The 15407-nt window shown below is 44.8% G+C and overlaps 1 protein-coding gene across 1 annotated transcript; it reads left to right on the top strand.

The window, feature by feature from the left end:
• Window positions 1-3333: 3333 nt before the first annotated feature.
• Window positions 3334-9884, top strand: Il1b (interleukin 1 beta). Its single transcript, XM_036186647.1, has 7 exons — window positions 3334-3384; window positions 4019-4080; window positions 4610-4658; window positions 6200-6401; window positions 6950-7114; window positions 8248-8378; window positions 9255-9884. Exons 2-7 carry the CDS (start codon window positions 4034-4036, stop codon window positions 9462-9464), a joined length of 804 nt encoding a protein of 267 aa, XP_036042540.1. The 5' UTR covers window positions 3334-3384; window positions 4019-4033; the 3' UTR covers window positions 9465-9884.
• Window positions 9885-15407: the final 5523 nt, after the last annotated feature.

The raw sequence follows: 15407 nt of genomic DNA, 5'->3' as shown, positions 1-15407 counted from the left end.
CTTCAGCACCCCCGAAAGGAAATCGAGCCCTGCCCCTCGTCTGGGCAGCACAGCAGAGCTGCCCAGCGGCAGGGAGTGAGGGAGAGCTGTCCCCATTACTCATCTGACATGGAGCAAGCAGCAGGGGTGGAGGAGAAATGCTCTCCTCCCAACCCCCACTCATCAACACCTGAGACAGGTGGAGGAGCTGGCCCTGCGCTCATAAGAGTGGGAGGCCCATCTCTGCACCTCACCAGCTGCAACACTCCAAAGCGGCCTCTGTACCTCACCTGGGCAACACAATAGGCCCTGATGGTGTTGGGGTGGGAGAGCCGCCCCTGGGGGTATGAAAGCAGGAGAACTGGCCACACCCCCTCACTCATTAAGGGGGGGGGGGGGTGTCTGTGGATAGCATATGGAGTGGGTAGAAAATTTCTTAATAAAGAAAAATGAAAAAAAAAAAAAAAGAAGTGAATTATCTGGGGCAATGCTGGAGAGCTCACTCTGGTGGTGAGGACATGGGAGAAGTGGCTGGCAGACCAACCCTGGAACTGCCCAGGCCCAGAATCAGGGTTATGACTTGGCCCGCCCCAACATGCACCCCATCTATGATTTGCTGGAGCATGTGAAGGGACCTGACCCACAGACCCAAAGCTGCAGGATTTCCACAACACAAGGCAACATCAGGATATCCAAGAAGAGTCCTAGAGAGCCCAACATCGATGGGGTAGCAGAAACCAGAGGCCCAGAACCAGACCAACGACTCTTTGCAATGAACACTTGCAAGTAAAGATGTATGGACAAAGAGTTACTGCATGACTCACTGTGTCACACTGCAGCTTCCATGCTGAAATTTCAAATTTTCTCCCCCCCCCCCTGCCTTTTTCCCCTATTTTCTCTTAAATTTTGTTTTATTGTGGGGGTGGGGTTTAGGGGCAGAAGATGGATGTGAAGGGATAAAAAAATGAATGCGATCAAGAAACGTGATGTAAAGACACACAGAATAAATAAAAAGAAAGTTTAAAATTAATAGCATGTGCCACCATTACCTGGCAATAGCAGGCAACTCTATTTTTTTGTTTGGGTTTTGGTTTTTTGGGTTTTTTTGAGACAGGGTTTCTCTGTGTAACAGCCTTGGCTGTTCTGGAGCTCGATTTGTAGACCAGGTTAGCCTCGAACTTACAGAGATCCACCTGCCTCTGCCTCCCAAGTGCTGGAATGAAAGGTTTATACCGTCAATCCTGGCCAGCTCATCAGACAATTAATTAATTAATTAATTAATTAATTAAAATAAATCTTATAAGGTCTCAGTGCTGGGAACTGATTATTGTTCACCAAACTCAGATGAAACTGAGGTCCTAAACTGTCTCCAGATTTCAAATCAAACATAGTTGATCAAAGATGTGATTCTTCTGTTTGCTTTTCTGAAATCGAGACACTGAGAGCCAAAGTAGTCAAAAGAAGGCCCCTTGGTGAGCAAACCTTGTTCCATAGGAGAGCCTGATGACTTCCTGCTTTCAAGTCTCTCTGCATATTTTCCTTGAGTGCTGAAGAATAAGCTCAGTGCCCAAAACATACTAGGGACAAACTCATTTAAATGAGCATGCTGTCAAATTCCTGCTCCCCCAGGCCAGCCCCTCCTGCCCACATTCATATGCCCAGCACTGTACTAGACTTGGCTCTGCTAGAGTCCACAGACTCTCTGAGGGATCAGAGAATGAGTTAGGTTTCCACTGAGGACTCTAATGATGACTGTACCATAGCTGTGCCCAAAGGGCTGTGTGCACCATTCATATGACCTGGTTGCCCATTCAATCCAAGAAAGAAGAGCGGCCCTGGGCAGACACTCTGCTGCTCTCTGAGTTAACAGTGTAGGAACACTTGATGTTACCAAGAGATTTGAACTCCCCAAGATCTTACAGAAGCAAGAATTTGCCTGTAGGGTTTTGGGGGGTGTTTATTTGTTTATTTACTCTTTGGGGGCCCACCACCTAACTCCCAAATAAATATACAAAGACTTATTCTTACTTACGAATTCCCTGGCCTTTAGCTTGGCTTGCTTCTAGCCAGATTTTCTAACTTAAATTATCCTATCTCTCTTTACTACATTTTGCCTCTGAGCTTTTTACCTTTCTTTTTTCTATATTTCTTTCTTTCCTTCTTACTCCATGGCTGGCTGGGTGTTTGGGTGGCTGGGTGGCTGGCCACGGGAGTCCTCCTCTCCTTCTCCTCTTGCTCCTCCCTCTTCACTCTTCACTGGAGACTAGGTTTCTCCTCCATTTATTCTCTCTGCCTGGCAGCCCTGCCTATGCCTCTCTCCTGTCTATCCCTCTCTCTTGCCTTGCTAATGGCCGTTCAGCTCTTTCTTAGACCAATCAGGTGTTTTAGACAGGCAAAGTAACACAGCTTCACAAACTTAAACAAATGCAACATAAAAGGATGCAACACATCCTTGTATCATGAAATAAATATTCCACAGCATAAACAAATGTAATAATCTTAAACTATATTCCACGTTTGCCAAAACATTTTTTAGGCAAACAGTATCGCTACATTTTCCAAGATGGACTGCAATCATGAACACCATATGCCTCATTCACCACCTTTGCATGATGAAACCTAATTCAGGTTCATTTTCCTAACCACCTAGTAGTGATACATTTTCAACATGAGACTGCTAGGGCACCTAGCTCCCTGGCATTATTGGATTGTATAAACTTGCCTCCAGGGTTCCCCTACCCTATGACCAGTTTACACAGATGCCTGCATACTGGGTGTATCCTGCCCCATGCAGGGAAGGGCAGATGTCTCTGCAGACGTCCCTGTCAACACAATTGATGGAGAGCTCCAGCATTCAAGTATAGTACTCTCAAGCCAGACCAGGAGAATTATTGATGGAGCATCACACATGGTTATCAAACTCCAACTGGGAAGCTTCCTCAGCTTAAACACAAGGAGACTAGAGAAGATACATTAGCGGGTGTGCATCTGCATGTCCTCCTTTGTTCCAGATGTCCTAACCAAAAACTGTTCAGCTAATCCAGGAAAACCCAGTATTTTAATATTGACACCATCTGCACACTGTTCAGAGAAAAATAATGCCTGTTTCCCCAGTGACACACTTGCAAATGTGTCATGGCTTGCCACTCCTTGTATTTAGGAGTAATTAGAAATTATTTCTTCAGGGTAACAACAGCCTAGGAGTTCCCATCAGTCTCCTCCCCCTCCCTGCACCTTTAACTTGGTTGTGAAATCGGTTAACCCGCGGGAAAATTTCTCGGCTCTTCACTTCTGCTTTTGAAGACTATAAAACAGTGAAGGAGAATCAGTGGACAGCAAACCTTGTGGGATCTCAAGGCTGAACAGGCTGATCAGGAATTCTCTCCAGCCAGGCTTCCTGTACAAGTAAGATTTACCTCTCCCAACTAACTCCTCAAAGAGAGGCTCTCTATTTATCTATCTATCTATCTATCTATCTATCTATCTATCTATCTATCTATCTATCTCCCCATCCCTCCCTCCCTCTCTGTGTTGGTTTTTTTTTTATTATTATTTTTTAAAACATAGCTTTAAAGCTATGGCTTGTGAAATACTCTGGAAATGAATTCTGTTTATAGAGCAGCTGACATCTAAGAGTTAACTGTCTCCTTGAAAAGTTTTTCTCTTTGTTCAACTCTTGCTTTCTTCTAGACCAGTGGTTCTCAATCTTCCTAATGCTGTGAGCCTTTGATACAGTTCCTTATGTTGTAGTGACCTCCAACCACAAAATTACTTTCATTGCTACTTCATAACTATAATTTTGCTACTGTTAGGAATGGTAATGTAAATATCTGTGCTTTCCAATGGTCCTAGGCGACCCCTGTGAAAGGCTGAGAACCACTGTTCTCAATCCACACAACAGCTCCTCGATTCATTTGCTCATTCCTCGGAGATCAGTTTTTCCATGCCCGCCCTGAACTAGACCTCAGAGAAACACAAATGAAGGTAGCCTCAGGGAGCTCACACTGTGCATGGCCACTCACTTTCTCTCTTCACACAGGTGTCTGAAGCAGCCATGGCAACTGTCCCTGAACTCAACAGTGAAATGACAGCTTTCCACAGGTCAGTGGGGACCTGGACAGGGGTCATGTGTTCAGGGCTCTGCTTTCAGGAATGGAGGACTATCTATGCTCAGAGGCGAGAATGTCCCCAGGTCACCTCCTTTGGTGGTTATCAGAATTCAAGTCAACCTGGATTAAAGGCTGATTTGTCTTTGTTTACCAAGTCCAGCCTTGAGACCTAGGTGCTGTCCACTATAGGGAGTCCTACAGATGTAACTTCCACGTGGACCGTACAGAAGACCCATTTGCAAAGTCTGGCTTGGAAGCAAGGGAAGAGAGCTCAGAGTTTAGCTAACTCTGCTAGTCCAGAATTTAGGTGTCAAAATCCACCAGAGAGTACCAAGAGTAACCACTTACCCGGCCCAGAATCTGCTTCTAGACTCTTGCTTGCATAACACTATGGAACTTGCCAGGAGCCTTGAGGAAGCTTTGAGTGTCATAGGTTTATTAACAGTGAAGATTTGTGTGTATATTATTGCACGGTATTGATGAGGAGACATAGCTTAACCAACATCTGTTTTTCATTCCAGTGATGACAATGACATGTTCTTTGAGGTTGATGGGCCCCAAAAGATGAAGGTGAGACTTGGGTGTTAGCTCTCAACCTATGGAGGGGCTCTGGAATGGGAAAAGCTCCACACAGGGTGAGGGATACTGAACTGCCTTGCTCCGAGGATATTTTGTGACGGTGTTATTTTGCCTCTTTCAGTGAATCAGACACAGACAAGCCACACAATGACCTAGCTTCCAGACAGCTCCCACTACACCAGAGCCACTCATTAAGACTTGCTGATGGTGATCATGGTGTTCTATGCTAGGAAGGTGGTCAAGTCTTCAACACACATTTAATCCTCCTTTCAGATGGATGAAGTCACTCTGATCACTTAGGTCAAATTCTGTAAGCTGTAAGCCAGAGAACGTGACCTTGAAAATCAGCATATCTTCCTTCTCTACCATAGAATAGTTTCTTATGTTCCCAGGGAAGAGATCCAGACAATAAGAAGTGGTCGATATAAACAAAGAGATTAATTGGGATTTTTTAAAATAAATTGTGACCTTAAACAAGTCACTGTGCCCTTTTGGCCCTCATCTCAGAAACACAGGACCTGAGCCAGAAAAGCTCTGAGATGTTAGCATTCTGCAACAACCTTTGACTCTGAAATGTTTTCAGCGCTGGCCAAGTCCATCCTAGCACATGGGCATTTTCCAGACTCACTCCCATGAAAAGCCATGTTGACGTCCCAGCTGTCCCTTGCTCTTTCCACAGTGATAACTCTCTAATGTGACATGGCATCTGTCCAGCCAGATCACTGCCTGGGGCAGGAGGCAACTGCTTTTCTCAGACCTTTTTTTCCAAGTTCACGACAGCCTCCCCCAGCGGCAAAATCCAGTCCTCAGTCTTAAATGAATATCTTTTAAAGACCATTATAACTGGTTGGCCTAGCCATAGGTGGAGCCCCCGAGCTTCTCAGCCAGGCTGTGGCCCCCACTCCCTGCTCCAGAACCTGGCTCTCACTGGGAGCCTCTGCTCTGGACAGGAACTTCTCTCCCAATCACTTTTTTCTTTATATCATTGAAAGTATTGATCGCTGTCCTTCAAGCTTCAAAACTATTATCATGCCTTGAGACAACTTTGGTTAGACCTTTAGTGCATGTTTCTCTGAAGAACAAGAAAGTAATATAACACATTTCACAGGCAGAAACTCTGCTTATAGTGTCTGCCAAATGCCTTTGAGGAAAGGGGTGTGTGGGAAACAATTGAGAGCTTGCTGAATGATCTCAGGTGAATAGAAGACATCATGAACATGCTGTCCTGATAAATTAAATGCACAGTGTTAGAGCAATGATGAAATGTTTAAGTAGGTATAATTATATGGTGAGGTGAGGTCTGTACAAGAAAGATAAAGTAGAAATGGGGTTTAGTATAGAGAATGCCAGGAAGCCTGGGTCTGGTGGCCATGTCCCTCTGGGTAAACCATTTAAGTCCTCTGGCTTCCAGAGACACAGAGATTGTGGTTAAGAGCGTGGTTATCTCCCAGGGCCCCTGGAGTTCTCTGGGGTTAATGTAGGAGTTCCCCGGTCTGATGACCTAACTTGCTCTCTGCCTGGTTTCTCCACAGTGCTGCTTCCAAGCCATTGACCTGAGCTGTCCAGATGAGAGCATCCAGCTTCAAATCTCCCAGCAGCATTTCAACAAGAGCTTCAGGCAGGTGGTGTCTCTCATCGTGGCTGTGGAGAAGCTGTGGAACATCCCTGTCCCTTGCCCATGGACCTTCCAGGATGAAGACCTGAGAACTTTCTTTTCCTTCATCTTTGAAGAAGGTACTTGATGAGAATTGAGGGCAGAGAGTAGACCTTCGCTCTCTGGTCCTTCTCTGTCTACCTCTCAGCAGCCAACTTCCCTCCTCAAGTGGAAGACCCTTAATGGTAGACATTTCAATCATGAGAAGAAATAAGGAAGCTTCCGAAATGAATTAGTGAGATCTTGAGCTGATTAACTTAAAAGAAGGTTTTAATGATGCTCACATTTGCAGCTCAATCATCCATTCTCCAAGCACTTCGGCTTACACTAGAGCTTGAAGACTTAGGATGTTCCTGATGAGCTAGTCTTATTACTAGCACATTTTCTATAGGTGCCTCCACTGCTGGTCCATAGTGAAAGGTCCTAACACTGAAGGCTGTCTTGTGGTGCCAGAGCTGATGCTCTTGTTCACCCTGCTTCCAATGTACTTATACCCCATAAAAATTAGGATAGAACCTTGACTCTGAATGCTTACATGTCACTCAATAAACCAAATTCTGCTGCTTCACTTCCCTGGGCCTGCTCTTCCAATTGTCTACCTAAACGACATCTGTTCTTCAACTTTCAGAGCCCATCTTCTGCGACTCCTGGGACGATGAGCTGGTCGTGGCTGACGTCCCCATCCGGCAGCTGCACTGCAGGCTCCGAGATGAACAGCAGAAATGCCTTGTGCTGTCTGACCCATGTGAGCTGAAAGCTCTCCATCTCAATGGACAGAATATAAACCAACAAGGTAACAAGGCGCAGCTTGGTTTCCCTTCCTGGCCTTACTGGAGCTCTGTGTTTTAAGATGGAACACTACAGCAAATGCATCAACATGTTGTATATGTATAGCCATCCTCCAGTCACATAGGGTAGAGGGATAGCATACTGCCAATGCTCCATTAGTGTGGAGCCATGTGATGGACATGCCATAACTGCCTGTGGGTTCTTTTCCCCCATTTTGAGGCTGAAATGCAGTTGGTAGAGAATTGATATGTCCATTCCTGTTCCCGATCCTGTCCCTTGGCCTCACATCCTTCCCATCCAAAACCACATGGTTCCTTGTATGGAGACTTCCTGACCAGCAGGAACTTACATCTCTCTTCGATAACAAGTGTTTTGAGTATGGTGAGGGCATCTTTAGATGCAGGGGTGGACCTGGCATCTTGCCACTGTGCCCAAGAGGGCAACAGCTGACAGCAGCATGTGCTTCTTCTTGGCTTCTGATCTTAGAAGCCTTGGAAGGAGCTGTCTACTCTTGTCTAGATGAAGAGAATCTTTTTTTTTTCTTTTCTATTTTTGGGGGGAGAGTGCTACCAGCATCTTTGAGAATCTTATTTCTTTCTAACTGAGTCATGGCAGTGGCCAGGGACCTCCCACTGAGTCTGCTGTGTCTAGTATCAAAATGGCTGTCTCTTTTTTTGAGGCCACTCTCCCTAGCTCAGCCCATTGTTCCCACTTACTGTTCTGTATTCCTCAAAATGTGCTGGCCCCTGAATCCCTTTAGGAGCCAGAAAGGCTTTAAAAGCTATTTAAAAAAAAAACAAAACAAAAAAAAACCTTTACCTGTTTTCATAGTGATCAAATTGTACTTCTCATGTTAATGGACACATGGCCTGCCAGTGACATAGGAACTTTATTCTTTGGGACTTAAAAATTAGACTGCTTTCTATCTTCATTGTGGGCACTAAGAGGTTCAGAGGGAATCCTGGATCAGCCCCCTGACCTTGCTACTGTTTGTGAGAAGCCCTGCTAGCTCATTCTGTGCTGGAGAAGCTCCTTCTGGGCTCCCATAGAGGACTATACAGGCTTTGCCTGTCATCTGCTGCCTGAGTCCTCCCAGCCTGGCTGTATCCTTGACCATGCTTCCTCTTCCTCCTCCAGTGGTATTCTCCATGAGCTTTGTACAAGGAGAAACAAGTGACAACAAGATACCTGTGGCCTTAGGCCTTAAGGGAAAGAATCTGTACCTGTCCTGTGTGATGAAAGATGATACGCCCACCCTGCAGCTGGAGGTAAGTGAAGCCAGAAATGCCATCCCCTTGTTCTCTTGGTTTTTTGAGACAGGGTTTCTCTGTGTAGCTTTGGTGCCTGTCCTGGATCTCGCTCTGTAGACCAGGCTGGCCTCGAGCTCACAGAGATCCACCTGGCTCTGCCTCCTGAGTGCTGGGATTAAAAGGTGTGCGCCACCACCGCCAGGCCCCTTGTTCTCCTAAGACTCTCAGCCATTCCCTACTTCCCAGACAGCCCTCTGCCCCGCCCTCCAGAAAATGCTGGTGGTCTTCTTGACAATTTACATAAATACAGAATAAAATTAGCATAACTTTTAAATGCTTGGAAACCTCACTCCCTCCGTGGGAGAAATTAAGCCATTTGACGGTTCATACCATGTCCTGCCACTGTTATGACCCCCAGCATGCTGAAAGGGTTGCATATGGCTACAGTTTTTCCCTCATTTGGTGGAGGACGATTTGGAGAGCTACTCATTTAAAGGGCTCCACCATCAATCTTCAGTCCATTCCCACCACTTGCAGCATGCTTCCAAGAGCTTCATTCCCAAGCCAATGCCATTCTATCCAAGGCTTTAGAGAGAAAAAAAAAAATGACAAAAATCCCTAGAAACTAGGTATCCTTGGAGGCTTTAATATAATTTTTACTTTTGAAAATGTTTCCACCCGTATGCTCCTCCCCTTGGGCTTAGGATTCAGAATAAAAAGGCGCTTGTCTAATGACTAGATAGAAAGATAGGGTCCAGCAGTAAAGGATGTGGTCCCTAGTCCCACAGCTTGTTCAGCAGCCCCCCGTCCAGCAGCCCCAAGAACATGTCTACTGTGGTAGCTCTATCCTTCCTGTCTCACACATGCACAATTCTTCTCTCTGTTTTCCTGCAGAGTGTGGATCCCAAACAATACCCAAAGAAGAAGATGGAAAAGCGGTTTATCTTCAACAAGATAGAAATCAAAACCAAGGTGGAGTTTGAGTCTGCGCAGTTCCCCAACTGGTACATCAGCACCTCTCAAGCCGAACATAAGCCTGTCTTCCTGGGAAACAACAGTGGCCAGGATATAGTTGACTTCACCATGGAATCCTTTGCTTCCTAGGAGGTCTGTGTGTGTTGAATGAAGGTTCAAGCCCAAGTGTTGACACGAGAAGAACAGGCTGGACTATTTCTAACGCCTGACCTAGGACATGCTAAGGAACTCCCTTGTTGCCAATGAGCAGACAGCTGTTTCCAGAGGAATCATTAGTCCTCTGCCAAGCCAGGTCTCTCTCTCCTCTCCTGTGTTTTCAGAGCCACCTTGACAGAAACCATGGCACATTCTGTTCAAAGAAAGCCTGACTTTTCTCCTGGCCTCTGATGGGCAACCACTTACCTATTTATTTATGTATTTATTGATTGGTTGATCTATTTAACTTAATTCAAGGAGGACACGAGGCATGCCTACAAAAAAAAAAAAATCTAGTTTTCAATGTTTATAGAATAAATTGAACTTGGATCCAGTGCATGGCCTGAACTGAGTTCTTTCACTGAAGCTGAGAATAAATAGGCTCATATTATGTAGATGAGAATATTTATGAATGAAGCATTAGCACAATGTTTTGATGAGTATGAAATAAATTTCACTAAAACAAAGAACTTTCAGCCTGGTTATTAACTTCTCTTGGAGTTTACACAGAAAAAGAAATATCAATTGGTCATGAGCATTCTCACTGGAGGTCAGAAAAGCCTATTCCTCACAGCTAAGGGCAGCAAAGTACCTTAGACACATCCTTGGCTACAAATAGAAACCTTCTCACCCTCTCAACTTCTTTCTCTCTCTCGTTCCTTCCTTCTTCCTCCATCTTTCTTTTCTCCTTTCCTTTCTTTCTTCTCTTTCTTTCTAAAGGTTATTGAAGGCTGGGGAGATGTTTTACCACACAAGCATGAGGACCTGAATAAGATTCCAACATCCATATAAAAAACAGGCAGGTTGGGGATTTAGCTCAGTGGTAGAATGCTTGCCTAGCAAGCACAGGGCCCTGGGCTCGGTCCTCAGCTAAAAAAAAAAAAACCACAGGCATGGGGCTTGCTAGCCAATCGGTCTAGTGGGTATCCACATCCAGTGAGGGACCTTTGTAGCAGGAATCTTAAACGGTCTTATTAATAAAATCAAACCTGAGGCCAGTTATTGGGGTGAATGCTGGAAGATCAGAGAGAAGCAGAACAAGCCACAGCTAACCTCACCTGGCCAACTTCTCGGCTGATCTTGTTTCCTCAGACTGGAAACCTCTGTGTCCTCATCCGAATGAATCTCAGCTGAACTGTTTCTCGAAAGCCTAAAAGCTTAACCAGCCTACTTCCTGGTCCTCACGCCTTGTAATCCTTTCTGCTTTCTGCCCTCACTTCCTGGGATTAAAGGCTCACTTCCTGGGATTAAAGGCTCACTTCTTGGGATTAAAGGCATGAGTCACCAAGCTTGGCTGTATCCTTGAACACACAGAGATCCAGGTAGATCTCTGCCTCTGGAATACTAGGATTAAAGGCATGTGCTACCACTGCCTAACCTCTATGTTTAATATTGTAGCTGTTCTGTTCTCTGACCCCAAATAAGTTTTTTAGCCTGCACAATATTTCAGGGAACACAATACCACCGCAGACCTTATCTCAAAACTTAAGGTGGAAAGCAATTGAGGAAGATAACTGATTTTGATCTTTAGTCTCCACCCACCCACCCCCCAGCACACACAAAGGGATTTTCATTGCACATGATTCATCTAAAAAAGATGAGCTGAAACTTTAAAGTGAGTAAGGGTTAGTAGTAACAGCAGACTTGCCTAGTCATTTAGCCCACAGACATCTGTTAAACAAATGCTTGATGAATAAGCTGAGCATCCCTACTTACATAGCAGAGAGGTGAGGGGAAGAATGAAAAGATGGATAGTAAACAGACAGACAGATGGAAAAGTTAATGCAACATGATACACAGAGACAAAATAAAGTATGAAAGTGGCCAGGAAGGAGCTGCAGGGTCTGGCAGGAGAGACAGCAAGTCAAGGAGGGTGGAATTGGCATCATATCTAAAGAAAGAAGGACAAGTTAGAAAAAGGAGAAAAGGGCACATCAGGTGCAGGTACCTGAGTGAATGAAGGCATGGGGATGTGGGAAGAGATGATGCACAGATAAAACCAAAGTCAAAACACAAAACAAATTACAGAAAAAGAAAACTGTACTTCACCCCAAAATAAAAGGTTAATGTCCTGAACATACAAAGAGCTCCTTCAAAACAATAAACTCAGAGGAGTGGGCTATTACCAGGGTAGGCTGATCACAGAAAGGGAAATGCCATCAGATCCTGGGCAGAGCAAGGGTTACTCATTAGAAGAAAGTGGGCTGGAGAGATGGCTCAAAGGTTAAGAGGTCCTGAGTTCAATTCCCAGCCACCGCATGGTGGCTCACAACCATCTGGAATGAGATCTGGTGCCCTCTTCTGGCCTGCAGACATACAGGCAGACAGAACACTGCATACATTAATAAATAAATAAATCTTTAAACAAAAAAAAAAAAAAATGGGGGTAGGGGCTGGGGATTTATCTCAGTGGTAGAGCGCTTGCCTAGAAAGCAAGCTCAAGGCCCTGGGTTCAGTCCCCAGCTCTGAAAAAAAAAAAAAAAAAAAAAAGAAAAAAAAAAAAAGTAAACTTAAAAATACTTTGAGATACCCATGTGTTCCTATCTGAATGATAAAAACCAAAGGTTTCACACGCCCTTTGGCAGAACTGTAGGGAAACCCCACTGTTAGCTATTATACATGAAGTACGACATCTATGGAAGAAACTGCAATGGTGACTGATAGTCACAAATGTACTTCACTTTGCCCCAGCAGTCTTATGCTGAGAATGCAGCCTATGACTGTATATGACCTACAGGAAATGATACAGAATCAGAATTGTTCATTTTACATCAATCACTCTCAATAATTGGAACTAACTCAGCATCAACAAGTTAAAGACTCTTGAGACAGAACTGAAGAATGAGGAAAGACCTGGCTCTCTGTACCAATGTGGACTCTCTCCAAAACATGCAGAAAAAGCAAGACCTGAAATGCCAACATAACAGAGAGCAGAGAAGAAGGCAAAACCACCTGCTGTGCTCTTATTTGACCTGAAATTTCTGGAGGAATCCATAAGAAACCAATAAAGTCACTGAGAAGATCCAAGGAATAAAACATACATGAGCAGGCACAGGAATAAAGCCCTCTCTATATATGTTCTATATAGCTTAATCTTTTTAATCATGTGAATGTATCAACTTCTCGGATAAAAAATAACAATAAGTAAAGCTTTTTTTCCAGAACAAAATAATTTAAATGACCAATCACAAGAAAGCAAACACTGAAATGTCAATGCTTAGAAAATCACTTCCAACACCCGCTTTCCTTATCTCCAGCTCCCCAAGCTAAGGCAGAGAGAGAAGGGCAGCTTTCACGTCTCCTGGTTTCAGAACATCAGTGCACAGAATGGTACCATTGTTAGGAGCAGGCACCCAAATGTCACCTGTTCCATAATGGAGAGCTACTGTGAGTGGCACAGAGGTGGCCCCATAGCCCAAGGACAACCCCCATTCCTTGATTCAGTGACACAATCCTTCTGCCCTTTCAGGTCCAGTGGTCACCTGCAATGACATTTCCCCTTGTAAAGAAGCCAGATTCCAAATCATCTATGTGCACATACATGTCTGTGGCTCTTCAGAGAAAAAAAAAATTGGCAGTGCCTAGCTTTATTAAATGACCAGTGGTTCAGAAATTCCACTCACTCCTTGCTGTTCCTCCAAAGAAACATGTTCAAGAACACTCATAAATGCATTGTCTATAAATACTTAACAAAAGCAACTGGAAGCAAGATCCAGACACCACATCATTGGTAGAAAAGGGCAACTCACACAAGGACAGAGCAAGAGCATTTACACAGAATGGAAGGCCCAGCACATATGCAGCATTAGCCATGTGCTTCTAAAGGCAGAGCTGGAAGGGTACCAACCAGGCTGAAATGGTGGTTACTAGGGGAGAGGCAGAACATGGAGAGCTGTCAAGGGGGACTCCAACTTTATAACATTTGACTCTTTGACAGGGAGAATATATATTTTATGTAAAACACACACACACACATACACACACACACACACACACTTGTTTAATCCTCTGCATTGAAATGTGCAAATGGATCTGAGTCAATGACTATACTGATCCTCCAAAAGATATTCTATTTCTGATGTGGAGCCAAGTTCTCTATATCTCTGTACTAAGTGTCCTTGGCCTGGAAGAAAGAAAAGACTTCCTGCTACATCAAAAGGCTCAGCTGATTTGAGTAGGGAAGCGTCAGCATGCTCCTTGAACTCTACTCAATACACAAAATGTAGGCCAGTAGGAAGATGATTTGTTTGTGACTTTGGCAGGAAACACGTCACCCCACCACAGCTCCTACCAGCTTCCAAGGAGAGCCCGTGTGCTGGAGAATGGGAAGCAGGTGCTTCTGACTTGAACCTAATGGTCTGAGATTCTGTAATAAGCAATCTCTAGGGGCAGGCATGATTCTATAGGACTGAGCTGCAGTGAGCAAGTACCTAGCTGGGGAAGAAAAAAATCCAGCGGTGTCTGGGAGCACATGAGGTCTGAGAGAGTGGGGAGTGGGTGGCTGCTAACACCTAAGCCAGAGGCAGAAGGGTACTTCCACACAGACCTTTCCTTACTTTGTTCTACCATGAACAGCAGGGCCTTGGGATTGACCTAACTAGAACAACAGGGAATGAAGAAATGATAGACATGTGTACAGAAAAGCTGGGGTCGGGTGGGCCATGTACGCAGATACACTGGCTGCCCTGAAACTCAGAGAATTTATTGTACACAGCTTAAGGAGAGGACAGGCTAGCTAACCTCAGTAGGGGTCTCTTGAGTGGAGCAGTCTCAGGAGTCAGTCTGCTGTGGGATGTCTTTCTGTACACTGTGAATATGTGTTACTCCCATTGGCTAATAAATAAAGCTGCATTGGCCTATGGCAGGGCAGGATGGAGCCAGGCGGGAAAATCCAAGAGAGAGAGTCAAAGGGAAAAGGAGAGGAAGGGGAGACGCAAACCACTGCTCAAGGAGCCACATGTAATGGGGCACAGGTAAAGCCATGGAACATGTGACGATACAAAGATTAATAGTAATGGGTTGAGTTAAGTGATATGAGCTAGCTAACAAGAAGCCATGGGCCATATGGTTTGTGATTAATATTAAGCCTCTGAGTAATTATTTTATAAGCAGCTGTGGGACCTCGGGGCTGGGTGGGACTGGAGAAACTTCCAACTACATCAGTCATCTGGAAGGAGGAAGCTGTAATTGATAACTTTCTGTACTGTCAACTGTCAACATCCCTACTCTGACCAGGGAAAGCCTTGCCATTCCTGTAGGTCTGAGGCATTGGGATACTTGACATGGCCATGTTCATGTCAGCAAACACATTCACTTGGGAATCCATCTGCTTTTCATATTGTTGCTTACTCTTCAACCCCACCACACACACACACACACACACACACACACACACACACACACACACACACCAGTACAACCTTGCCGAGCTACCAACAGACATGTGGTTCTCCTGTAGGCTAAGAGTGAGGTGAGCTGGGGGTCTGAGGTAGTGATGCCCAGGGATGTGTAAGTCAGAGCTCCCTCCCAGTTCTTCTGACTTATCTCACCCACATCCTGGGTCCCAAATTGGCAGGGAGGAAACAAGCCAAGTGATAAGATTTTTCTTCCAGGGTAATCCAGAAGCACTGCTTCTCTTATCTAGATAAACATATCTATTTACTTACATAATCACGAAAATTCAATTCTGTACCAGAAAGTGACAAAACCATGAAACATAAATGATGTATTAGATCCCTGGGAGTAAAGACAAGGAATGTCACGGGGGAGTGAGGAGTGTCTTGGGGTCCCTGGCTTTTCTCCCAAATCAGAGGTCTTATTATCTCTGATATCACTACATCTTCTGGCAAATAGTGTCTGGAGACAGAGATATCAAGG

This window comes from Onychomys torridus, chromosome 4, assembly GCF_903995425.1.
Source record: "Onychomys torridus chromosome 4, mOncTor1.1, whole genome shotgun sequence".
Lineage (NCBI taxonomy): Eukaryota > Metazoa > Chordata > Mammalia > Rodentia > Cricetidae > Onychomys > Onychomys torridus.
Note: the sequence above shows the minus strand (reverse complement) of the source record. Positions and strands in the feature narration are given on the sequence as shown.

Coding starts and splice junctions, on each gene's coding strand:
- Il1b (XM_036186647.1), top strand. CDS start 4,034: ATGGCAACTGTCCCTGAACTCAACAGTGAAATGACAGCTTTCCACAG. Junction 4,081..4,609: donor GAAATGACAGCTTTCCACAG/GTCAGTGGGGAC, acceptor TTTTCATTCCAG/TGATGACAATGACATGTTCT. Junction 7,115..8,247: donor ACAGAATATAAACCAACAAG/GTAACAAGGCGC, acceptor TTCCTCCTCCAG/TGGTATTCTCCATGAGCTTT.